The sequence below is a fragment of the Myxocyprinus asiaticus genome, chromosome 27 (genome assembly GCF_019703515.2).
Source record: "Myxocyprinus asiaticus isolate MX2 ecotype Aquarium Trade chromosome 27, UBuf_Myxa_2, whole genome shotgun sequence".
Classification (NCBI taxonomy): Eukaryota; Metazoa; Chordata; class Actinopteri; order Cypriniformes; family Catostomidae; genus Myxocyprinus; species Myxocyprinus asiaticus.
The window spans coordinates 41255046-41282853 of record NC_059370.1 but is presented as its reverse complement, the minus strand read 5'-3'; the positions used below and the strand labels follow the sequence as shown (position 1 = coordinate 41282853).

General features: G+C 37.2%; 1 protein-coding gene across 2 annotated transcripts in view; it reads left to right on the top strand.

The window, feature by feature from the left end:
* The first annotated feature begins 3657 nt into the window (after positions 1 to 3657).
* LOC127417554 (THO complex subunit 2-like) overlaps positions 3658 to 27808 on the top strand; it is a 95169-nt gene continuing 71018 nt past the window's right edge. For both annotated transcript variants that reach the window (XM_051657550.1, XM_051657549.1), the window contains exons 1-8: positions 3658 to 3738; positions 4947 to 5002; positions 9773 to 9864; positions 17318 to 17369; positions 20482 to 20552; positions 21221 to 21342; positions 25327 to 25460; positions 26374 to 26534. In XM_051657550.1, coding sequence (XP_051513510.1) covers positions 3674 to 3738; positions 4947 to 5002; positions 9773 to 9864; positions 17318 to 17369; positions 20482 to 20552; positions 21221 to 21342; positions 25327 to 25460; positions 26374 to 26534 — 753 coding nt within the window. In that variant the 5' untranslated portion in view covers positions 3658 to 3673. The remainder of the gene's footprint in view (positions 3739 to 4946; positions 5003 to 9772; positions 9865 to 17317; positions 17370 to 20481; positions 20553 to 21220; positions 21343 to 25326; positions 25461 to 26373; positions 26535 to 27808) is intronic.

Sequence of the window (27808 nt, the reverse complement as noted above, 5' to 3'; positions counted from 1 at the left end):
CCACAGAGTTGGGGGCAGGAGTCTTGTAATTCGTAAGTTGTTTCATGCCACTCCACACTGATGCAGGGTCGTTAGCTGAAAACATGTTTTTCAGCTTCTCACAGTATCTTCTTTTAGCCACTCTGATTCCCTTATTCAGTGTGTTCCTGGTCTGAACGTACAAGACTATATCCCCAACTCTGTAAGCATCCTCTTTGGCCTGACGAAGCTGCCTGAGTTCTGCTGTAAACCATGGTTTGTCATTGTTAAATGTTAAATAAGTTCTAGTAGGAATGCACATATCCTCACAAAAACTGATATATGATGTAACAGTATCTGTGAGCTCGTCCAGATTGGTGTCTGCAGCCTCAAAAACACTCCAATCAGTGCAGTCAAAGCAGGCTTGTAGTTCCAGCTCTGCTTCGTTGGTCCATCCACAGTCCTTAATACAGGCTTAGCAGATTTTAATTTCTGTCTGTAGGTTGGAAGAAGATGAACCAGACAGTGATCAGATAGTCCCAAAGCTGCTCTAGGAACAGAGCAATATGCATCCTTTATTGTTGTGTAGCAATGATCCAGTATATTTCTGTCTCTGGTTGGGCATGTAATGTGCTGTTTGTATTTGGGCAGTTCATGTGTGAGGTTTGCTTTGTTAAAATCCCCAAGAATAATAAAAACTGAGTCCGGGTATTGTTGTTCCGTGTCTGTGATTTGATCAGCCAGCTGTTGCAGCGCTGTGTTCAAACACACGTTTGGCGTGATATACACACTCACCAGAATAAACGAATAAAACTCCCGCGGTGAGTAGAAAGGCTTACAGTTAATAAAGAGCGCTTCCAAATTAGGACAGCACATCTTCTTTAACGTTGTTACATCTGTACACCAACTTTCATTGATGTAAAAGCATGTTCCACCGCCTCTCGTTTTCCCCGTTAACTCCGCGATGCGATCTGCTCTGAACACCTGAAAGCCTGGCAGATGTAACGCGCTGTCCGGAATGTGCAAGGGAGTATGAGTATATGCAGAGCGGTCTGGGGTATACAGGCAGTATGAATATGAATAGTATAAACAGGGCCGTTTCTAGCTATAAGCGGTGTAAGCGGCCACTTAGGGCCCCCGATCGACCAGGGGGTCCCTCAAAGCAAAGTCGTTTTTTAAATTTGTATTTTATTTAGTTTAAAGTAAATCTGCGTTCGAAACCACGTACTGTAACAGTACTGTATTTGATGAAGGACGCACTTCTTGGTCGGTAAAACAGTACGTTCTTTTAGGTATGCATGCGAGCAGTATTAGAGTAGCATAGATTTCTGACATATTTCATCCGGTGATGTGGGTATTGACCCGTGACCCAAATACATGATATAAGAACAACAGCTGTGGAAATAATATACCTGGTTTTGTTTTACAAGCACCATTTAAGCACAAGGAACAACTTTCTTTGTGTACTGAGAATTCGGACATACTACTCCATTGGCATACTGTTTTAGCATACTGTAAAGTAGGTAAGTATGGATTTTCTGATGCACGCTGCAAATAAGACACAGGCAGCTGTTATGGATCAATTAGACAGTTATATGGGGCCCCCTTGTGGCCTGAGAGGGAAGGGAGAATGTAACTGCAAGGAGTGAGTAGTGGCAAGGTGTGACAGGCATGAGGACACTCAAAGGGTTTTTCGTCATCATGAAGCGTACCTACAAGTCGGAAGCGGAAAAAAGAAAAAGGAAAAGGAGGAGAAACACAGCCAGAACAGTGGTAAAAATGAAATCGGGGAAGGGATAGGCCTCCAAGTAGAATTTTGCTTAGGGCCCCCATATGCTCAGAAACAGCCCTGAGTATAAAAATAGTGTATATGCATATTGCACAAATGGGTTATTTCTAAATATAAGTGTTACTTATTTCATATGGTACTTTTTCAAAACAAAAGTCATGGGGTTTGCATTATCTTTTCTTTATGTGAACATACTGTATGCTCTTTTTATTTCTATTAAATGTGTTTCTTTGGAAAAAAGTTGTTGTAACAAAGTAAAAAGAGTTGTAAGTGCCTCACTGTAACCTAAATTTTTGCTTCTTTTTTTTTTTTTTTAAGAAAAAAGCTTAACTTTTATTGAACCTGGAACATTCCTTTAAAGGAATATTCTGGGCTCAGTATAAGTTAAGCTCAATCAAACCATTTGTGGCATAGTGTTGATTACCACATAAATGTATTTAGACTCGTTCCTCCTTTTCTATTTAAAAGAGTAAATATCTGGTGTGAGACACTTACAATAGAAGTGAATGGGGCCAATCTGTAAACATTAAAATACTCACTGTTTCAAAAGTATAGTCACAAGGCGTAAACATTATGCATGTTAACAATTTTAGTGTGACAAAATAAACTACTAATCTTTTCTGTGCAAAGTTATGTCTAATTTTACAACTGTGATGCCATAATGACGTAACACTGTAAACCTTAAAGTGACCATAAAAACTTTTCAGTGCAAATAATACACGTTTTAACATAAGAATTAATGCAATAGATTTTATAAAATTAAAACGCTTCACATTTCTGCCTTTAATCCCAGCAAAATTTGGCCTTGTTCACTTCCATTGCGTTTCACTGTAACCGAGATTTTGCTTTTTTAAAGAACAATAGGGATAAGTCACAGATATTTTTTTGTGTCAATCATCATAATGCCACAAATGCTGGCAATTGAGCTTAACTTGTATTGAGCACAGAATATCCCTTTAATTGTATTTAGTTTGTTTGTTGGTAGAGAGCCTGTTTGTGAAAATCGTATTTAATTTTATAGATGTGTGTTTTTGAAATTAAAAATGGGGAAAGAGCAGAGTCAAATGTGATGTTTCTAAAGCATTTAACCCTTGTGCGACCTTCAGGACATTTTTGTCTTTTTAATTTTCATTTTTTTAGATCATTTTGGCTGTGTTAATGCCAACGGTTATAATTTTGCCAAAGTATGTGTATTTTTTGGGGAATTTTTATATTTCAACCTCAGTTACTATAATATATCTATAATACACTGTGTACACAAAATAGTTACACTCAGGACCTTCAGGACAAAAATGTCCCCATTGAAACGCATTAAAAAGGCAATATTTGATCCCAGTGCCATTAAAGCATAAAATCATGAACTCTATGATATTATGCTTTCATTCCGGAGCCCTGGCTTCAAAATGTAAATTTTTAATATTTTCTGCGCAATTTTTCCTCATATTTAGCCTATGGAGCAAATACATGCTTTTTTCCTATTTTCTGTTTGCTGTATTATAGAGCACTGCAGGCCAATAGAATAAATGATGCAGCTAAAATTGTGTGGATGTGTTGGTATGGATGTCAGAGTGTGTTTTGTATGCGTGTATTGAGAAATTTGTGTGTGTGTACAAAGCAACAATGGCATTAGGTAAACAAACTGGCATTTAAAGGGTTAAAATCCTGAAAATGAACATTTGGTAGTTATGATCAGGACTGATGTTGGTTAAAAAATTTACTCAAAAATAATATTAATATATAATATTATTATGGTAGTTTTTTGACGCGAACATTTTTTGTCCTTTGTGGATCTCTGAGTAACAAGGGTTAAAATAAAATAAAATAGAATGTGTATTGACTAGCGTCAGCGTGTGGCATTTGCGTCGCGCGCTTTGCCAAACATCCGGCGCGCGCTGCTGCTGCTGCTGCGAGTGTGTGTGGAGGAAGATGGCGGCGCTGATCCTCCCCTCTGACTGGATCAAAAACTGGGACAAATCCGGCAAAAATGAATTGTGAGTAAGAGTTTAGTACTCAGATGGGAAGCGGGGATGGGAATAAAGCGATACGCATTACACCTGCGCGATATCACCGCGCGCTTTGGTGGAAATACGAAATCATATTCTCTTCATTGTGAATGTGTACAAGCCAGTGCGCGTGAAAGACTAATTTATTGAAAGTTAATTAAAATACCGAATAAGCTTGCAGATACTGTGAATCAAACGCATAAGATACCTCCTATAGTGTTATAGCACGCATCTATATATGATTTAAAGAAGTACATTAGTATTTTTATGAATGTAACGTCAGTGAGCTAATAGTTAGCCGTGTTAGCATTAGCGTGTGTCTCCTTCATATGAGTGTTTGTTACAGTATATGTGATGTGTGTTACATACAGCCAGGTAAACATGAGATCATACACTATGATCAGAGATGCAACACTAATATGAAAGGGAAGTTGTAGTTGCTCTATGGAGTTGACAGTGTATTTATCAACCAACCTTGCTTTAATAAGTAGATCATTAGATGTCATTTTCTAGATGTAGGTTGTGCCTCAACCTAGTGATCTGCATACCTAGTCTGTTTTTTTCCGCGTTGTTCTTTGAAAACCAAATAAGCCGTTTACCCAGACAATATTTGGGCACCGTAAGGTAGATGGTTCGCTGCCTACTAAGTCAGTATTTTGGACATCATAGTGTCAGACCCTTGTGGGCTACCTACCAAGATGGTATTTACAGGTATTCACAGTTACAAAACCTAGTGAGCTGCTTACCTAGACAGTATTGAGTCAAAACTAAGTCATGTTGCTTTCACTTGTATTTGCCTTTTTTGAGAAAATTACACGTGTGCATGCCAGTGGATATTAGACATAGATGGGCAGCCCTTTTTTTTGTGTGTGTGCAATGGTTCATTTGAAATGTAATTTGTCAAACTATATTTAAGATAGGGGTTTTAAATTTTGATCATGTTTAACATGCTCAAGTGATTATTTTGCTGGTTATATATCGGTCAGCCTGCATGCAAGTATTTATAGTATTTATAATACAGTAAAAACATTTCACAGGATAAACAAGATATAAGACATTATGTGTAATACTGTACATTTTCTGTTGACCCCGTTCACCTACAAAAATGTGAATACTTCTTCCAGCATTATGAGGATTTCTCATGTGAAAATGCATATACATTCTCAAGAAAATCATAATTTGTTTTCTCTTTCTAGTTTACAGTTTTGCCAGGACCTTGCAGGGAAACCCAGTGTTCATGAGTTTGTTAAAAGTGAGTCAAACTTTTTGCATTGTTCTGTCGGAGATAGTGAGATAGTGTGTACTTCTGCATTATATTCATGAGCTTAAAGAGTAGTTCACCCAAAAATGAAAATTCTCTCATCATTTACTCACCCTGATGCCATCCCAGATGTGTATAAACTTTCTTTCTTCTGCTGAGCACAAAGATTTTTAGAAGAATATCTAAGCTCTGTAGGTCCATACAGTGCAAGTGAATGGTGACCAGAACTTTGAAGCTCCAAAAAGCACACAAAGGCAGCATAAAAGTAATCCATATGACTCCAGTGGTTTAACCCTTGTCTTCAGAAGTAATATTACAGGTGTGGGTGAGAAACCACAATATTGAAGTCCTTTTTTTTTTTTTTTTATTGGTTCTCCACTTTCACTTCCACACTCCCTCCTCTCTTTTTTTCTTTTTACTTTTGGCAATTCACCTTCTTCGTGCATATCGCCACCTACTGGTCGGGGCTGGTCAAAGGTGAAGATTTAGTAAAAAAGCACTTAAATATTTATCTTTTTAAATTTTTTTTATTATTTGTGAACCTGCAGAGTTTACAATGCATGTCAAGTCCGAACTGTTCCGTCGAAAAAAGCCAACTTAACTCCGAGCACCTCCTGAAGCCCTGTACACATATGCAGTGAATTTATCGACTATTATTTCTAATTTGACAATGAATCAGTATTCTCGTCCAATAGAAAATGCACATTCAGGGGAGAGTGTTTTATATGAACTGAAGCAGTGCTCATTGCATCATATCTGTAATAAAAGATGAACGATATATCATGACTCAAACTCACTCAGACTGCCGACAATTTTCTGATGCCATTATCTCAACGGAGACGGATGACGTGACCTCAGCTGACACTTTTCTTTTCCTCCTATTGGTTGTCGCTTCTGAAAGTCACGCCTCATTTGCATAAAGTTAAACTTTTCTCAACATTGTCTTGTCGCACGCCCACATCTAGTCGCCAGAGGTCGCCAGCTCTCATTGAAAATTAGTAAGATGAGATCGCTTTTTCGCTGGAAGTCGCTGCATGTGTGTACGGGATTTTGAGTGTCTTTGGTCATTTCCAGCATTCTCGTAGACTGTTTTCAGATGGCTGAAATTAAGAAAGAATGAGAAATCTTTACAAATGCATGTTCCACGAGATACTCGCACTGCACTTCTCTGAACAAACAGCAATCAGACACGCGCATCGATGGCTTTTCTGTCGTCTGTTCTTAAAAATATAATAAAATGTGTTTCTTCACGTGCGTGTCTTTGTATCTTTGTTCCTTGTGTCACTCTGAGATGTCTTGCAGGTTATCTGCCACAATGGCAGTTAGATGAGCAAAATTACCTGCCACTGTGCATGAAACAGACAACCAGCATTTGGTGGGTCATGACGCACGTGTGCAAGTTTTAAACCCTGGGCTACAATTTAATATATTTGGCGACTTCGCAGCTCCATGGTTTTGTCATTTCCCTATATTGTTGAACATCATTTGTCAACGAACGCCGATACCAGCATCGGGATGATTGTCAGATATTGTTGATATCTGATTACATCATCCTATCGCCCAGACCTGTGTACAGGACATGAGAGAATTTTCATTTTTGGGTAAATTGTTCCTTTAATATCAAGTCAAGTCAAATATCAATATCAAACAAGTAAGGATGGGACGATATGGTTAACGCATGATATTATCTTGATTCGATATAACATTTAAATTTGCGCAAATTAAAATTTCTCATCAAAAAGTTTTTTATTTTTTTTTATACACAATATAAATCTTCAAAGTTTAAATAAGAATTTGTCGTATAGCTTTCACTATAAGAAAATATCACAAACAAATAAACCTTAAAAATAGTGGGCTACATTCAGGCTGATCAGGTGCAGAACAGTCAATAGAACTGAACAGAACCTGTCCTGAAAAAGTATTTAAAAGTGAATATTTATTTTTTCAATAATTTGTTTGTCTTGATTAGTATAATCATATGTTTACTTGTTAAAAATATTAAAATTCTACTTTCAATTAATATTATTTAATGAAATTATAATAATTATTTTTAATGAATACTTTGTACAATTTACAAGTAGTAACATTAAGTTTATATTCATTTGTATAACAAGTGCTATAATGGTACTGTCACTTTAAGAGTTTAATGTGCCTCTCACATACTTGCACAGTTGTTGCGGTTCATTTGCAAGAGATAAGTCTCGATTTCTTTAGCGCATCCGTGCAATTTGTGATCAAAATTAATATTTATTTTTACTTTATCTGACTGTAAAGAACAGAACGGATATTAAAAGACATTATTCAGTGAAAGTTGAGTGCAGGATCTCATCTTTGATGGACACACATTACATGGAAGAAATGGTCCATTTTAATCTCAAGCACTTATCAACAAAACAAGGTGATTTTCCAGGAATTTCACTACTTAAATTTTTAAGATCTAAATTCAAGCACTTCAAGAATCTTGTGTGAACCCTGTAAACAGTGTAGAAAAAAGCGCATTGGGGTAAAATCAAGCGATATAGAGATTATGATGTTTGACGGATCATTTTGTTTATGATCAAATGGACAGAAAACAATGTTTCAAATTTAGAAATATTAAGTTTTGCCTCGATATGGATCATAATTTCTTTGGTTCGTGAATCGTGATATATCAAAATTCAATATATCGTTCCATCCCTACAAACAAGTCTAATAATAATAATAATAATCAGTGTAAGACTGTGCATGTAAACACGCTCACACTGATCTTCTGGCTATGTCTGTTCACGCTTGAATGTCAGAACTGGAGAAAAACCTGATAATAATATAATCTCAGCACATTTACCCCAGTACTTTCATCACAATTCACACATTTGAGGAGGCAGTTCCCTCAGTGGAACTGTTACGAGATGATGTGTGAAGAGCTTTAAATGCTGGTTGTTCCCTGACATCACTTACCTGAGAGTCAAAACTACTTCAGAAATGGTTCTTGAATTATCTTGACATACCTGTATGTTTGCATTTTTTTAAGCTGAAACTAAAGTTTTTGATGTAGGTGCATTGCAATTGGCTATTTTTTTCCTGTTTATTTTAAATAAACCAGGAAAAAAAACAAAAACAACAGATCCTCATTGTTTTATCCCAGACTCTGGTTACAAATTGCTGCTGGCATTACTTCCAGTTCACTGGAAATGGAAGATCAAGCCAAGTGCACTGCATTGCACCATACAGTATTCCACACGTTAAGCTCTGTAGTATACTGCACATTTTGGCAAATGTAGTAGTCCATCCAGTTACAGTATTCCATGAATACAGAACTGTGCACAGTATACATAGTGCTGTGAAAATGTATTCTGTATATCCTGATTTCTTTTTTGTTTGTGTGGTTTTTTTTTTTTTCATACTAAATTGTTTTAGATCTTCAGACGAGATATAACATAAAACAAAGGCAATATGAGTAAACACAAAATACAGTTTTTAAATATATATATTTTTTTGAAGCAAAAAAGTTATCCAACACCTAAATCACCCTGTGAAAATCTAACTGCCCCCTTAAACGTAATAGCTGGTTGTGCCACCTTTAGCAGCAACATCTGCAACCAAACGCTTCCGATAACTGGAGATCAGTCTTTCACAACGCTGTGGTGGAATTTTGGCCCACTCTTCTTTGCAGAACTTCTTTAGTTCAGCCACATTGGAGGGTTTTCGAGCTTGAACTGCCCGTTTAAGGTCCTGCCACAGCATCTCAATCAGGTTCAAGTCAGGACTTTGACTAGGCCACTCTAGAACTTTAATTTCGTTTCTTTTGAGCCATTCAGAGGTGGATTTACTCCTAAACTTTGGATCATTGTCTTGCTGCATAATCCAGTTGCGCTCGAGCTTCAACTCATGAGACTGATGACCGGACATTCTCCTTCAGGATTTTGTGGTAGAAAGCAGAATTTTTGCCCAGTGTCTTTCTGATAGTGGAGTCATGAACAATGACCTTTATTGATGAGAGGCCTGCAGTTCCTTGGATGTTGTCCTTGGCTTTTTTGTGTCTTCCTGGATGAGTCGCCGCTGTGCTCTTGGAGGAATTATGGAAGGTCGGCCACTTCAGGGAAGGTTCACTACTGTGCCAAGTTTTCTCCATTTGGAGATAATGGCTCTCACTGTGGTTCTTTGGAGTCCCAGAGCCTTTTGAAATAGCTTTGTAACCCTTCCCAGACTGATGTATTCAATCACCCTTTTCCTCATCATTTCTGGAATTTCTTTCAACCTTGGCATAGTGTGCTACTGGTTGAGACATTTTAGCCAACTTCATGCTGCTGAAAAAGTTCTATTTAGGTGTTGATTTGATTGAACAGGGCTGGCAGTAATCAGGCCTGGGTGTGTCTAGTCCAGCTGAACCCCATTATGAATTCAGTTTCTTAGATTTGGGGATTTAGTAACTAAGGGGAAAATACTTTTTCACACACTGGCCCAATTGGTATTGGATACATTTTTTGCTTCAATAAATAACATTATCATTTAAAAACTGTATTTTGTGTTTACTCAGATTGCCTTTGATTTATGTTAGATTTAGTTTGAATTTTTGAAACAATTTAGTATGAGCTATACACAAAAACAGAACTGTACTATATAATGCAGAAGTAGAGTGGAGAATAGTATTCAATTCTAAAAACAGCCACTGTCAGAAGTATAACAAATTAATAAGGATCATGATGAGTATTGTCGAGGTGTTATATGGCAGTAGGAAATGATAACTGTAATTGAGTCTGCTGTCACTCTTTTGTCTTGTAGATCTGCAGACAGCCCTGTATGAACTCTGCTGGCATGTTATCCAGGGCAATCTGAAGGTGGATGTGGCTGCCAGTCTGCTGGCTGATGTTATGGTGAGTTCTGATCTGGTCTCATAACATTCAGCCCCTTGCTGTCATGAAAACATCACAAAAACACACCATTTCCCACACTTCACCTTAACTGTGACAAGTTGAGCTGACTGTCTGTGTGTATCATGCAATGTGTAGAGACCATGATGTGAGGAAAAATAAGTATGATGCACTGCTTGGTTGTTGTTCCATTGCCACATAATGCATTCAGTTAACTTGTTTTAAGGCTGGACACAAGTGATGATTTTAAAGGCATAGTTTACCCAAAGAACGAAAATTCTATCTTTTACTCAACCTCATGTTGTTCCCAAACCATATAACTTTCTTTCCTCCATGTAATACAAAAAGAGATGGTAGGCAGAATATTAGTCTGATCTGTGGAGCGTTGACACAGTCACTTCACAGATTGCTCTCTGTTGCTGTGACATCATGTATAGTATAATGAAACTACTCTTCTAAACATGCTGAAGTGTACCAGTTTCTTCTAGTGTGTTGTCCACAACCTTCAAATGAACTGGAGCTTCCACCAGTAAAATAGAGACTTGATACCGGTTCCATGTGCTTGCAAGGGCTGGGTAAAAAATATTGATTTTCCGTTGCATCACGATCTTCACTTGAACAATCTTAATATCGATTCTTAAATGCAAAATTTGATCAGTAAATTTGATCATGTTTAAAGGGTTAGTTCACCCACAAATGAATATTCTCTCATTATTTAGTCACCCCCATGATATCCCAGGTGTGCATGACTTTCTTTCTTCAACAGAACACAATTGAAGAAAAATAGAAACATATCTAAGCTCAGAAGGTCCTTAAAATGCAAGTGAATGGTGATTTCTTTTTTGAAGCTCTAAAAATCACAGACAGTCATTATTAGCATTATCGATATGACTCCAGCTGTTATTTAATGTCTTCTGAAGCGACACGATTGCTTTTGGTGCAAAAAAGATAAATATTTAAGTGCTTTTTTTTCAACTTTAAATCATGCTTCCGGTCAGAAGCGGTATGCGCGTGTGATGTAATCGCATTGGCATTTGAAACGTGAGAACTGAGGCACGTGAGTCACAGCCGGAAGACCGGCACTGTTTACAAGTGAGAAGGAGGAACACTGTACAGTAGCTTGGTTGGTTTTGGTTTAGGTTTAGATCTGTATTTATCTGTTTCTTTACTCACAATAGTGCATTTGTGTGCTTATCCTGGATGTCTCAACCGAGTGGAGAACATGAGATTACATCGGTTTCATGGCAACGCAAATATGTAACATGAGAGACTGCTTAGACTCCACCCTCTCGGAAGCAATGGATTACAGTTTAAAAGTACTGAAATGTTGATCGTATCGCTTTAGCAGACATTAATGTAACTCCTGGAGTCGTATGGATGACGTTTATGCTGACTGTCTGTGATTTTTGGAGCTTCAAAAGAGAAATCTCCATTCATTTGCATTTTAAAGACCTGCTGAATAGGGCTGCAGTTAATGATTATTTTGATAATCGATTAATCGAATGATTATTTGACTATTCAGTGACTATTGCAACGATTAATCATTAACACTTAACCGATTATTCAGCTTGTGCCCCGACTTAAAATGTTGTGTTAAACGGGCTTACTAACACTAAAGAGGACAAAATCATCTTTTAGAGGTATTTTTAAATGACATTCACTGAATTAAAGGGAAAAAAACCTTTTTATAAAGTTTAATTCAGTAAAGAAATTCACTGCAAAAAATCCTATTGTTATCATGTTTTTTGTCTTGTTTTCCATTAAAAATTGTCTATAAATCCTTAAAACAAGATACATTAACTTGAGGATCAACGTATAAGATATTTAGACTTCATTAAGAGAATGTATCTTAAATATAAGTGTATTATGTATATAAGTGTATTTTTTCACTTGGTTATACTTCTGCGAGTGCAGTAAAGACAAAATACACTTATATTCAAGATCTATTCTCTAAAAGCAAGTCTAAATATCTTATATGCTGCTTCTCAGGTGAATGCATCTTTTTTAAAGGATTTTTAGCTGCTAAAGAAAATGTAAATTGAAAAATTAAAGGCGTTTTAGATATTTATATTGGAAAACAAGCCAAAACAAAAATAAATCAAAACGTATTTTGTTGCAGTGTATAATGGGTGGGAAGACTACCCTCTTCCACCTTTCTGTTCACTTCGATCCATCTTTAGCTCTCTCTTATTAATAATGCTGCGTATTGCCAATTTTCTTCACGATAATAACGCACAGTGATGCATATATTATGATTCAATAAGTCGCGAGCCATCACGTTATAATCTAGCTGCATTAAGCACGTGCGCTCGAGGGACGAGCGTCCCCACGACAGAGTGTGCATCAGCCGGGTGCAGTTTCAGTCTCTTTCCCCCATAGATCGGGAAATTCGTGCAACTCATAGAAGAAGAACTGACCGCACAGAGAAATGCCAGTTTCAAGTTTGTATTTATTTACATGATCTGCTTCCATATTATTTGAACTTTAATAAAGATATAACGCATTAAATATAACTGCATTAAAGATGTAACGCCGGGGTGTTTCCTTTAAAGAGCTCCGGCTCTGCTTATTCCACAAGGAGAGTGCTTCTGTATTTACTTATTTTGTATTTTTGCATTATAATTCCCTCATACTTTGCAGTCTAAATCACCTGAAGATGTTTGGAAAGTTTAGAGTGCATCTGGACTGTGAGCTGTGTAATTCTCGATAACGTCGACTAATCATTTCAGCCCTACTACTGAGCTAAGATATGTTTCAATTTTTCTTCAAATGTGTTCTGGTGAAGAAAGTTATTCACACCTGGAATATCATGAGGGTGAGTGAATAATGAGAGAATTTTCATTTTTGGGTAAACTATCCCTTTAACATGCAAAAGTGATGGTTTTGCTGGTTATATGTCTGCCAGCCTTCATGAAAATATTTTATAGTATGGTAAAAAATTTCACAGGATAAACAACATACAAGACATTAAGTGTAATACCGTAAGTTATCTGTTGACCCCGTTCATCTAAAAAAATTTGCATACTTGTTCCAGCATAAAATTGTAACAGTAAATTCTTAAACTTACTATGTGCGCAACCCTCTACAATGTGTGAAAATCACACTCATATACGTCCAGATTTTGTGTAATGTGACTAAAAATGTCTGCAATTAGCCACTGGCCTGGTAAATTTTCAGATTTCACTTGCCAATTATTGCGCACTATAGTGGCGAAGAGGTTCAACACCAAGATCATTTGAGAGTAAAAGGTTGGTTTGACTCATTCTGTGTAATGTGTGTTCAAGACAAGATCCACACAAACCATTTGTCATTGAATAATGTCTCTTTTAATACCCTTTCTGTTCTTTATAGTTAGTTGTTGATCAAAAACAGCAAAAAATAAACTAGTTGTTTCCCAAATGATGCACTATACACTATGCACTCAGCCATGTAGTGTATGAATTTTCAAAGTGTATTATCGTCTCAAATGGAACACTTAAGTTTTTTTTACTACACGGAAACATTCACCGTTTAACAGCTGATGGAAGTGACGTTTCAAAGGCATGCAATGTGTTTACGCTAGCTTTAGTGTGTTAGCCATCCTCAGTTCAACACTTGTCTCAAACAACATACATATTCACACAGCGTGGGGTGGTGGTTAAGCATTTAACTTACATTTGTCTTCACTGAAGTATCACTAGTTGCCACGTTCTCCATTATTTACAAAATGTTTTGTTAGGCCAGCATCATGGCCTGATAACTCTGCCTCTTTCACTACGTATGGTAAGCCGGTTACCTTAATCCGGGTGGCGGAGGACAAGTCTCAATTGCCTCTGCTTCTGAGATGGTCAATCCACGCATCTTATGACGTGGCTCGTTGTGCATGACACCGCGGAGACTCACAGCATGGAGGTTCATGCTACTCTCCGCTTTTCATGCACAACTTACCACGCGCCCCATTGAGAGCGAGAACAACTCATCGCAACCACGAGGAGATTACCCCATGTGACTACCCTCCCTAGCAACCTGGCCAATTTGGTTGCTTAGGAGTCCTGGCTGGAGTCACTCAGCACACCCTGGATTCGAACTCACGACTCCAGGGGTGGTAGTCAGCGTAAACACTCGCTGAGCTACCCAGGCCCACAAAATACTCACTTTTTTTCAAAAGTATAGACACAAACATGTAAACATGATTTTAGTGTGATAAAATCACTTACAAACCTTTTCTGTGTATAGTTAAATTATAGCCAATTTTACAACTTTGACGATGTAATGTCAACAAACCATAAAACGATGGAAAAAATGTGTGGCCGACCGATATATTGCCGAGGCCGATGAATCGGCCGATATTTATTTTTTTAATTTTCCTTGAGGGCACAGAGAACCGCTTGCTTGCATGTGAAGCGGCTGAGTCAGGTAAATGACCAGTCACGGTTCGTTTTGTTGTTACGTACCACCATGTTACTACAATAATAGACCGGTGTGCAACACAGTGTCATTTAAACGGTCCGCATATCAGAGCTGCAGCAGACGCAGCTCATAATGTTAAAGTGCTCGCCTGTTTCATTCTCCCTCTCTCTCCTCAACAGTTCCCTGTAACTTTTAACTGTCTTGTCTAATGATAAAAAGGCAAATATCAAGAAAAAGAATAATAATGCAGCCCAAGGTAAAAGTGCTTCATGTGTGCTATAAGTAAATGTCTTATTCACTATGCACTGTATGTACAATTGGTTTGATTTGGTATTTTTTGAGAAAATGTGATTGTTAATGCGCACATGCCATCCATGGTTGCTGGACTACTGTGCGCACTGTTATTTCCTTCCTCCTAATATATGAACAATTTCTTCATGGGCAAATAAATTACTAAAATTTGATGACTAAATGGAAATCTGAAGAAACTGCTGTCTACTATTTAAAATACAATATAATTTTTTAGTTTTGTGTGAAATTGAGTAAATATAGTGCTAAATAAGTATTTTTTTTAAAATTTTTTTTTAGCAATTTTATGTTTATGTTATTTACTATATTAAGTTGTGTTATATCGGCATTGTATCAGCCACCCTGCTCTCTGGATATCGGCATCGACCATTAAAAAAACCAATATCGGTTGACCGCTAGTAAAATGACTATTTAAACAACTTTACAGCTCAAATAATACACAAATCCTACAGAAGAATTAATGTAAGTGCTTTTATAAAATTATAAGCTTCATATTTCTGTCTTTAAACCCTCCAAAAATTGGCACCATTCATTTCCATAGTAAGTGACTCACTGTAACCTCAATTTTTGCTTTTTGCTTTTTTTTTTGAGAAAAAGAGGAATGAGTTGAAATTAATTTTTGTGGTAATCAACATTATACCACTAATGCTTAACTTGCGTTGAACCTGGAACATTACTTTAATGCTAATACAGTGATTGATAGATAAATATAGGACACTTTATTTGTGCAGAGTTCAACACAAACAGGTTTTCTCTCTGAGAAGTTTCTTCTTTAATTCTTTATGTTCAGTCCTTTATGCACCGCTGTTGCCGCCGTCAAAGTGCCACTTGTTAAGTGTTGGACGTCAAATCCTCTGTTGTGATCATTGTCCCTGTTACTGTGCATATTCCACAGGTTTATTTGCGTAATAGAGTATTTGTCAGTAGTCATTCTGCGGATTATGTCTGACACTGCTTTAATAAATAGTTTACAGTAACATTAAAAAGTCTCACCAAATTTTGGATGTCCCTGAACTACATGTCGTGCTCCCACAGTATTTATAATCTAACAGCTGTGCACTTCTGAATGCGGAGCCGATCACCATGTGGCTTCAAGAGCTCATACTTGAAGCGTATCATCTGTTTCCGGGATACGCAAAAGCGCATTGAAGTGTGCCATTCAGCGTCTGGGACTCGCATAAGTGGTTTTGTGCCGCTCTGTATTTGAGCTTTCCGTGTTTCTAACTCTTCTTAAAGTTTTGTGGGATAAGAGTTGTTGATGAAATTATCCAATAAAGAAAGACTCGAAGTCTTTGTGTCTTGAGAAGAATGTTATTCGGTACCGGGTGAAGTTCTAGTACACAATTGCAAGAGGCTTGAGGGGAGAAGTTACACAAACAAAATCAACCAAACACACTTTGTGTCTTTGAGTCAATGGTTCTTGCACATCTAGCAGTTCTAAGGATTAACTCTGACTGGTTTCAGTTCTTTAAACAAACAACACTTCTAGATAGAAACAGGGCATATTGACTTATGATTCTGATAATGTGTGTGAATGTACCACAAGTCTTTATCTTGTAATTAAGTCTACAAATCTCAAGCCACTTGGTGCCTCAGAGACCGCTATGAGTTCCTCTGTCAAGGCCTGGACACACACACACACACACACACACATCAGCAGAATCATAGTCAATAACTCATTCTTAAATGCCATTCTAATTCCTTAAGGAATTTACAGTATATTCAACTTAACATCTAAAATGTAATATAATAAATGCAATGTAATCAGAAACATAATAAATTAATTTCTCCCACAGAAGTCATAGTTATTTCGCCTATTTATTTGTTGAATATCCGTTATTTACCCTGTTAAAGGGCTGCGCTTAGCGTCCAAATATCCCTATAAAACACGCTTGATTGGTAACATGGACAAAATGCACCTTTATAAATGGGTTTCTTAACATTGATTAGTCAACTAATAGCTCAGACAATGCACCGACTGGTCAATTAGTCGTTTTAAATGGGAAGTTTTGCACATCCCTACCGTTTATCTGCAAATTTTGTATTACAAGGTGAAACAAATGTCAATACAGACACAACAGTTCTTCAATAGAAGTTTCTTTCTGAGAAAAAAAAAGTTAACACAGCTAAATATATCAGTATTATAAATATTGTTGCAATATCGAATCGGGATGTAATCTAATATATGCTGTTTCATGATATCATAATAATGGAATACATGGATTTGTACATTTTAAAAAATGTAAATTGTGTCCAAAATGATGAATAAGATATAATATTTTCATAGTGTACCTAGTTAGAAGGTCCCCTGTATAATTAACAGCGTTAGCTAAAAGAGAATATTTTCCATATTTAAGCAAAATGGACATTTTAATGAAAGTATACCCAAATTAATTAGCATCTAATCAGAATTGAATTGAGAGCTTGTGAATCTAAATCAAATCAATACAAAAATCTGTATCAACACCCAGTCCTTGTGCTCGCAGAAAACTGAAAAAAACTGAAAGCTGCTAGGTGTCAGTGTAAGTCCAAGATGAAACAAAGACAAAAGTTTCTGATTGCACCTTTAATATTGACATCAAAGGCTGTATGTCCAATCAAACTCTACAGAATTTTGATGCAAATTCATGTCACTTGGTAGAAGCTAGCCAAATTTAGCAGTTTCAACAGGTTTTAATGGGAATACCGCTAAATTACCAATCTATAAATACATTTTATGTGCTTTATTAATCTATTTGTTTATTTGTTTATTATTCAGGACCTGCGGGATGATTTGCCATCTGTTTTAGCTGATGTGTTCTGTATATTAGGTAAGTCTTGCCAAGTGTTTGAACTAATATACTTAATGCAGTTTAAGTGTAGTCATATTTGGTGAAGGAAAGAGAGACTGTGCTTGTATTGAGAGGCAGTTTATTAAACCACAGTCATGTGTCCACATCGGTTGGTCCTCTGACTGGTGTTTGCATAAATCTGCTGAATTTTTAGAATATGCAGAGTTTTACTGAACTTATTCAAATGAAGCTTTCATTAAAACCCCCACTGCTCGTGTTCAAACCTGCTGTGATCGATTTTGATGTTGATTTTCAGTGCTATTTTTAATGTATCTTTAAATCTACGAAGAGGGACAGAGTTTACTGATTCTGTCATTGTACTTTTAAACACCTAAAAAGTAAAATACTACAAGTCAGATCCACATAGAAAGGTGACGATGTCATATTGCAGCAGAGATTGATGCAAAGGTTACTTTGTCCTTTAGTTATACTGATTCAGTGTTTTTTGTTTTCTGTAAATCAGTTGTGTTGGCCCAAATTTGAGTTGCTTTGTTTAACTAACTGATATAAAGAATGATAACAATATTTGTGAACTTGAAGCACCATGTCATTTTTTAATAACTTGTAAACCACTGTAGTCATTGACCAATGAGACCCCGTTATACAAAGCATAATACAAAAATGTTGCATAAATTAGTTAAAGATGTTCAGTGGTCAACATATCGTACCAGCCATGCTAAATACACAAAGTAATAGCTATGATGCAAAACACCTGTTCACCTTGCTGCCATGTATATCACTGCGCAGCGTCCATAGAGACCAACTTTTAACCTTATTTTACTTATTTGGGATCATTTACAGTACTGTGCAAAGGTCTTAGCCACATATGATGCTTCACAAAAGCATTTGTCTTAAGATGGTTATTTATATCTTCAGCTTTAGTGTCAATAGGAAATATACATTTTAGACTCCCAAACATTTCTTTTGCAAATAGAATAGAATAGAATAGAAGAACAGGGAGCCCTGCAACAGATGGCATGGTCCCCACTGAATATTGAGTCAGTCTGGGATTACAAGAAAAGACAGAAGCAATTGAGACAGCTGAAATAGAAGAACTGTGGTGAATTCTCCAAGAAGCTTGGAACATCCTATCTGCCAACACCCAAGAAAAACTGTGTCCAGGTGTACCTAGGAGAATTGGTGCTGTTTTGAAGGCGAAGGTGGTCTCGCCAAATATTGATTTAGCTTTTTTTATGTTTACTGGACTTTGTATGATGTTAAGTGATGAATAAAAACTATTTGTCATTATTTTTGAAGACATCCTCACTATGCAACATTTTTCCCAAATGCCTAAAACTTTTGCACAGTAGTGTATATGTAAGGGTTGGCCAAGTAGCAGGCAGGACACAAGTAGGGCAATAAAGGTGGGAGTTTTATTTCTTCCCATGTAAAACGCATACGGGGTAGGAATAGATGCCATATTAAAAAAATTATTAACTGCAAAAACATCGTCCCGAGGCAATGAAAAAAAAAAAGTGCTTCCAAACAAAAATAATTCTGCCCCTTTATAACAAAAGTAATAACAAAAGAAGAAGAAAAAAAAAAACTAAACAACCCAAAATGGGATCAAAGCTAACAGCCCATGTCTGCATCAAACAACACATTGTCTTCACCCCTACCAACCAAAAAATAATGGTAAGTATAAACTAACAATTCCTCCAAAACTTTACAAAACAAACCCCAAAATAACAACCATAATATTTACATCAATAAAGAAACTAATTTAGAATGTAATACATCAATTGATTCCTAAATTAAACTTTAAACTTAAACAGATGCATGAAATGGATGGAATGAATGGGTGGGGATCCCCTCCTTTCTGAGCACAATGGTACAGTCCAATTTCCTCTGGGCAGCATAAAGGTTGAGCTAAAAGTCCAATTCTCCCTTTGTTTGCTGGTACATGACTGCTGCGGATAACCCCTAACCCCAGAGTTACCTAGGACTCAGGTAAATTACAACAAAAACAGTGGGTATTAACAAGAAGTGTGCACCCTTGTGTGTAACCTGTATGTTTTTAATAAACCTTTTAAAATTGTGTCCTGTATTCATTATGCAATTTTATCTGTAAACTATACTCAACATTGTTAAATGATAGCAACCAAAATTAAACTTAGATTACACAATAAATCAAATATTGGTAGGGCCAAGTGTACTATGTGCTGTGTGCGCTACGCACCAGTCACAATATACTTAAAGGGATAGTTCACCCAAAAATGAAAATGCTCTCATCATTTACTCACCCTCATGCCATCCCAGATGTGTATGACTTTGTTCTGCAAAACAAAAACGAAGATTTTTAAAAGAACATTTCAGCTGTGTTGGTCTTCCCAGTGCAAGTGAATGGTGACCAGAACTCAGAAGATCCAAAAAGGACATAAAGCATACAAGTAATCCATAAGACTCCAGTGGTTAAATCCATGTGTTCAGAAGCGATAGGATATGCGTGGGTGAGAAACAGATCATTATTTAAATCCTTTTTAAACTGTAAATCTACACTTTCACTTTTACATTCAGTCCCTTACTGGTTGGGGCTGGTTAATGGTGGAGATTGATAGTAAAAAAGGACTTAAATATTTATCTGTTTCTCACCCACACCTATCATATCGCTTCTGAACACATGGATTTAACCACTGGAGTCTTATGGATTACTATTACGCTACTTTGTCATTTTTGGAACTTCTGAGTTCTGGTCACCATTCACTTGCACTGAATGGACCAACAGACCTGAAATATTTTTCTAAAAAATCTTAATTTTGTTCTGCTGAATAAAGTCATACACATCTGGAATGGCATGAGTGTGAGGAATGATGAGAGAATTTTCATTTTTGGGTGAACTATCCCTTTAATTAAAGATGTCTGTTATGTATCATTCTTAATGCCCTTTAGGCTAGCCATGGCTATATTCACACTATTACATGACCTTTTATACTTTATTGCTAAATTAAGTCTGATTTGGTGGTCTGATTACCCCCCTCCCCCCTCCCCCCCCCAAGTAATCCTCAATACATCGATCAGTGCTTCAGTGTTATGCATGTAACGCACACTTATATATATTCAGCTCTTGACATAATATGTCTTGTTTTTGCAGACATTGAGACTGGCTGTCTGGAGGAAAAACACAAGCGTGATCATTTTACCCAGTTGGTTGGAGCCTGTTTGGTGAGTCTTGCACATGTCGGCAACCCTCTTGGTGTGTATTTCTCTTCATGGACACTGTGTGGCAGTAAAGCGCTGTAAGACACGTTCATCTTCTCTCCAGCACTACAGTGTACACTGCGGTTTGCGATGTGCCTTTCTGTTTGCTTGCATATGTTAGCGGGTGGCCTGATCCCCTGACTCTGTAGATTAGCTGCATTAGAGTAGGGTGTGACCCAAATTCTGTCCTCTAGTGAAAAACTAAACTGCACTCACAGAGGGCCACTCTCTCCCTGAACAAACCTCCAGCCCTGAGCTCGAATTACATGAGATGCTTTCACACTTTAACAGCAGCACTGGGAGGATTTCTGCGCACGGCCTCAAAACGGATCACTTCTCACGTCTTCATTGTGGCAGAACACAATGGTTTTGTGAAGAGAACAGTTTGTAATGGTAGTCAGGGTGACTCATAACCTGCAGTGAGTCTGCTCTCTGATCCTCATTTAAATCACTGTAAGCCTGATTAGTATGCAAATACAGGCTTGTTATTAGTGTCTTATGTAAGTGTAGCTGAAGGCCATTGGGGTTCAGTGTGGGCAGTGTTGAACTGATGGCTGCAGTATGATAATATTCTAGAATGTTGTTGAATTTAATGTGTTCCTGAAGAGTGTCTGGTTGCATCTTGTCTGTAGTTCTGTGTTCCTGATGGTGTGCTGAAGGAGAGGTTGGATCCAGAAACGCTGGAGTCCCTGGGTTTGATCAAACAAGCTCAGCAGTTCAACCAGAAGATTGTCAAAATCAAGACCAAACTATTGTAAGTAACATTTCAGCAGTTCTGTCACTTAATATAAGATTCGTTTCCCCTTGGGAACAGAGATGTATAGGTTCGCTGCCTACTCGGACAGCATTTTTGGGAAAGGTTGTCTCAACTTTGTGTGCTGCCTTGGACATCATTCATAGTCTCAAAATCTAGTGAGGTACCAATGTATCTACAGTACCGGTAGTACTGAGCACCGACTTTCCAGATTCCCGCATAATGTCTGCCTGACACACGACTGCTTCTAAATGCTCACACTTATTTACTTTTTTACATTGAAATGCACAATTAATCAAATTAAAATCTGGATATGTCCTAGTGTGATTATTAAGCCACGAAAGGCTGCATTCTTATGGTGTGTTCAGACCAGAGGCGTCGAGAGCGTCAAATCGACTGGAAGTCATTCATTTTCTATGGCAGCCAGCGTCTCTCGGCGGCGGAAGCGGCGCGTCTGTGGCAGGCGCGTCTTGGGTATTGTGGGCGCCGGAGGAAAGTTCATGAGCTTTGACGCGGTTCAGTGGCATCCTATTGGAATATAGAAGTGCTCCGCTCTAGTGAAGTCTAGAGAACACAACAGTGTAAACTTTGGTTCCCACCAAACAATAGTTCCGAAGACAAAATGGAGGAGAAACTAATTATTGCCGTGGTGGGTTTTCCCGTAATATACGATCTGTCCCTGTTTGCTTACAGGGATATAAAACATTTTTTAAAAACCATGCGTGGACAAAGGTATCTGAAATTGTTGGTGTGCTAGGTGAGTTGATGAAGTGGATATTATGGTTTATATAATATTATATATAATATATTGCATGCTAATTTTGTCGCCATAGCATGCAAAACCGTGCTGCCTGATGAATCGGTAACACATTTATACCATCAGCGTTATCTTTTTATATTTAATTATTTTCTGCCATCGATCGATTTCTTACTTTTCACATTTAAAAGATTTCATGAGGATATACGCTACTTGTGATAGATCAGCAAAAAGATACCGGTCGACATGTCTGGATGTTTTGCGGTCCCTTTAAATATAGTTCACAAAACCAAACGTTCCAAACGAACGTTGCTGCCTATTTCAGCTACGTCAGAGTGTCCACGAATCTTCGATAGCGTTGTTGGCAGGGCAGCCAGAGCGAATTTTGACGCTCTCGCCTCCTCTGGTCTGAACGCACGGTTAGTCTGTCTGAGCTGCGTGCTTTAAATGAATGTGTGAAGCCGACCACTCATACACTGGAAACTCCAGACATTGACAATCATGCGCACTGTGTGTGTTTTATGAGATGACAGAGCAAAGTAGGGCTGAAACGATAGTCAACATTATCGACAACATCAGCATTGAAAAAAATTGTCGACAAATTTTCGTTGTCATAGTTGTTTGATGTCATTTAACGTAACAGGAGATCATATGAATGAACTGTAATGATGACGCGTGAGAGCAGCACTGCAGCTCGCGCCTGACTGAGGAGAGGAAGAATTACACAGCTCACAGTCCAGATGCACTCTAAACTTTCCAAGCAGCTTCAGGTGATTTAGACTATAAAGTATGAGTGAATTATAATGCAAAAATACAAAATAAGTAAATACAGAAGCACTCTCGGTTGTGGAATAAGTGGAGCCGGAGGTGCCGCTCAGTTTAAGCAAAACTTGCGTGTAGAGCATCTTGAAAGGAAACACCCCGGTGTTACATCTTTAATGCAATTATATTTAATGCGTTATATCTTTATTAGTTCAAATAATAAGGAAGCAGATCATGTAAATAACTACAAACTCTGAAACTGGCATTTCTCTGTGTGGTCAGTGCCTCTTCCACGAGTTGTGTCCGGATCTATGGGGGAGAGATTGAAACTGCGTCCGGCTGATGCACACTCTGTCGTGGAGACGCTCGTTCCTCGAGCGCGCGCTTAATGCAGCTAAATTATAACGTGATGGCTCGCGACTTATTGAATCATAATATAATGTATGTATCACTGTGCATTATTATCATGAAGAAAATTGGCCATACGCAGCATTATTAATAAGAGAGAACCACATTATAGCAACCATGAGGAGGTTAACCCAATGTGACTCTGCCCACCCTAGCAACCGGGCTAATTGGTTGCTTAGGAAGCCTGACTGAGTCACTCAGCACGCCCTGGATTTGAACTTGCGATTCCAGGTGTGGTAGTCAGCGTCTTTACTTGCTGAGCTACCCAGGCCCCCATATCTAAAAATCCTTTAAAAAGATGCATTCACCTGAGAAGCAGCATATAAGGTATTTAGACTTGCTTTTAGAGAACAGATCTTGAATATAAATATATTTTGTCTTTACTGCACTCGCAGAAGTATAACCAAGTGAAATAATACACTTGTATATATAATACACTTATATTTGTCTCTTAAAGCAAGTCTAAATATCTTATATGTTGCTTCTCAAGTAAATGTATTTTTAGACTTTTAAATGGAAAACAAGACAAAAACACTTGATAACAATAGGATATGTTTTTCCTTTAATTCAGTGAATGTCATTTAGAGGTATTTTTAAAAGATGATTTTGTCTTTTATTGTTAGCAAGCATGTTTAATACAACCTTTTAAGTCGGGGCACAAGCTGAATAGACTGTTAAGTGCTAATGATTAAATTGTTGCAGTAATCATTCTAATAATCGTTAGATTAGTCGATTTTCAAAACAATCGTTAGTTGCAGCCCTAGAGCAGAGCACTAATCCACTGTGAAGCACGCAGCACATGTAGACTATATGTAATTTATTCACAGCATTTGCACTTTAACGATCACACTGGGTGAAATGTTTATCTGGAGAAGTGAAGGTTCTGTCGAAATCAAGTCAAAATAAAAGCTCATATCAAAATAAAAGCACAATTTAAAATAAAAGTTGGATGCCTCAAAGAAATTGCAACAGAAATATATTATAACTGTATAGTAAAATGTAATATTCACAGTAGTAATATTAATAATAATAATAAATAATTATTAGGAAATAATAATAATTATAAAATAATAAAAACTAAGCAATAGGTCACAAGCAAGAGTGCTGTTGTTCTATTAGCATATTTTTGCTGTGGTATCGGTGTTGGTATCGAGAATCATGACATTTCACTGGTATCGGTACCGATTACTGACATTTTGTTATCATGAGAACACTAGGAATTGTAGTCAAAAAATCTGGTAAGCTTCAAATTCTTCATCATGTTTAGGCATCATAGTTTAATTTTTAGTGAGCTGCTTGCCTCGACTGCATTTTTGGTTGGTTATTTTTTTAATTTTCAGATTTATTAATTGGACAAAAGACATTTTACCCTGATGCTAACTAGCTAGACAGTATGTCAGGCATTATAGTCTCAACCTTGTGTGCTGCCTACTTGGACTGAATTTGTGGTATCATCACCTCAAATTCTAGCGAGCTGCCTATCTAGACAGCATTTTCGGCATCACTGCCATAATCTTTGGGCATTATAGTCTAAAAACCTAGTGAGCTTTAAACTCAACAGCATTTTTAGGCATCATAGTCTAAATGTCTAATGAGCTGCTTGCCTAGACAGCATTCTTGGTTGGTTATTTTTTTTATTTTCAGATATAGTCACTTTGTAAAAGACACCTTTAATTCATATTCTGAACGCATGTAGTGTTGTTCTCTTTCAGGTACAGGTCGCTGCTTTATGCACATTCAGCATGTTGTAAATCTATAATGCACTCTGCCTCATTTTGCTCTAAATTGAAGGTACAGCACTGAGCTCCCCTGATGATGATTAATTTCATGCCTTTGTGTAGGTCTTTCTTAATGAGTTTTTATCAAGATTAGAGAGCACTCTGCCCTGGCAGCCCTCTCTGTACATACACAACACTTTTTTTTTTTAAATTAATTGGTTTCATGTCCTCTTAGGAAATGCCTGGCGAATGTCTGAGGGCAACATTTGCTTCTACACTCCTGCCCGTGACCACCAGATGCATTACATTTTCTCATGTAACCTTCCTTTCTCTCTGTAGTTACAAACAGCAGAAGTTCAATCTGTTGCGAGAAGAGAATGAAGGTTACGCTAAGCTGATAACGGAGCTCGGTCAGGATCTGTCTGGGAATCTCACCAGCCATCTCGTCCTTGAGAACATCAAGTCTTTAATAGGTGGGTGTTTCTTTAACTATGGGCACTTTTGACCTTATGGAAAATAAACTTAAAGCACAATTCACACTTGTTTATTTAATTTGCCTACTAGCAATGTCCAACAGTGAATATGTGTTCATTACAGGAGAATTATTTTTTTTTCTTTATCATCATGAAGAAATGTCTTTCCCACCATATTTAAATCACCATTCATTCTGTGGTGGAAATAACATCTTAAACATTTTTGGAATAAAAGGGCAGACTCCTTTGTCTTGCTATGGCAGATTTCATATCTAGCATGTTTTTATATCCTTAATACACACAATTACATATTTTAACAATTTGCATATTTGGACAATTCCAGCTTGATTGGAAATGACATGCAATAAAAAATATTCTGTTTACAAGTGGTATTTTCCTTGATGTTTTTTTTTTTTTCTACACACCTCATTTAATTTCCAGCATGTTCTTTGCTGACATGGTTGTCTCCTTGGTTACTGAGAAAACAGACTTGGAAAAAATCTTGTGTGCCCAAATTTGCCATGATTTAGGAAAATGTATTTAAGAATTTATGTAAAAAATTTTGCACAGTACATTTTAAAATGGGTTTTTGCTCTTAAGATCTTCATATTTTAAAAAATGTAAAATTTTCATTTAAGACTGGGTCTGGGACAAGAGTAAAACAATGAAATTTATACATGAGGCATTTTGTAAATATTTTGTTCGTTGTAGAGACGTTTTTGTCGGTTGATACCGCATTTATTAGTAGCATGGAATCTAAAATAAATATATTACTTAAATATATTCATAAATGACTGGGACAGTTACCCAGAAGTTTACGAATTATTTATGTGAAGTCAAACTGTCTGTTATAAGTACAGCAGTCTTGTGTAATGCAGATCATGAGCTGATGCGTTCAGTGTTCTGTTCTCAGGATGTTTCAATCTGGACCCGAACCGTGTGCTGGACATCATCTTGGAGGTCTACGAGTGTCGCTCTGACCAGGATGAGTTCTTCATCCCCCTCATCAAGTCCTACATGTGTGAGCACCAGACCCTCTGCCACATGCTCGGCTTCAAGTTCAAGTTCCACCAGGTACGGGATCACTACAGTAACTTCAGGAGTCTAGAAGCCTAAAACAGCTGACATGGTTCTTCTAAACAAACACACAGATCAAATGTGTTTGTTCCATGTTAATTAAATGCACAGAAGTGTGACAGAATGCTTTTGTTGCAAGCTTGTTTTCACCCATTTTGTCTGTCTGTATATTTACCAATAAATATAATGTCGCTATTACTATTGCCCATAAATAGGGTTTGTGATTTGAACATACCCTATATACCTATTATTAATATAAGTATTAAACTTCTGCGTGTAACTCGTCCCGCATTACTTTTGTGCATGATTCATCAGTTTAAATATGTATGAGTTATATTTGTGCCACTATTCTGTGCACGCAAGATTAAATTGAGCGCACAAGATTATATGATATGATCCCAGACTACTACATTTTGAAAAACGTCCATTACATTATGATTAGCTTTGCAATATTCCTGGTATATCTGTAATGCGCTGGGTAAATATCTCTGTTAGGCCTGTCGCGATTAATAAATAGTCGTCTAATAAGGGTATTTGATCTAATTTATTGATTATTGGGCATTCAGATTCCAATCATATTTTAATGCCCAAATAAAGGAATTTTAAGCGAATATATAAATTGTCATGAACGGCGCATTTGTGTGTCATTTAGTTGAACTCTGATCTTCCCTGAGCCGCGCCGCTGACGTCAACCAGCTCCTGTCTGGAAGAACGCGGGAACGTCTTCTCAAGTGCTCAGATGCGTGTGCCGTCAGCTGAGGCTCACAAAAAAACTCCCTTCAGAAATGTAAACGAACAAGTGTAAAATTTGATGAATGCAAAGTGCTCCGGTTTCACTTAAAACATTAGTGTAATGACAAATGTTCCTGGTCCTAGCGTGTTCAAACACGCCGTGACAGAGGAGATAAACACGTACTCTATTTCTGTGATAAAATGATGAAAGGAAATCTGTTGAATCTGGAAAAATTTTGGCTTCATGCAAAAGAAGGCCTTGTGGGTTTAATCAGAGCATTAAAATAACATTGTAAAGTGAAGGGATTAGCACAGAAATATTTTACTATTGCATAATATAATCAAATATTTTACATATATATATATATATATATACACACACACACACACACAGTTGTGCTCAAAAGTTTGCATACCCTGGCAGAAATTGTGAAATTTTGGCATTGATTTTGAAAATATGACTGATCATGCAAAAAAACTGTCCTTTATTTAAGGATAGTGATCATATTAAGCCATTTATCACATAGTTGTTTGGCTCC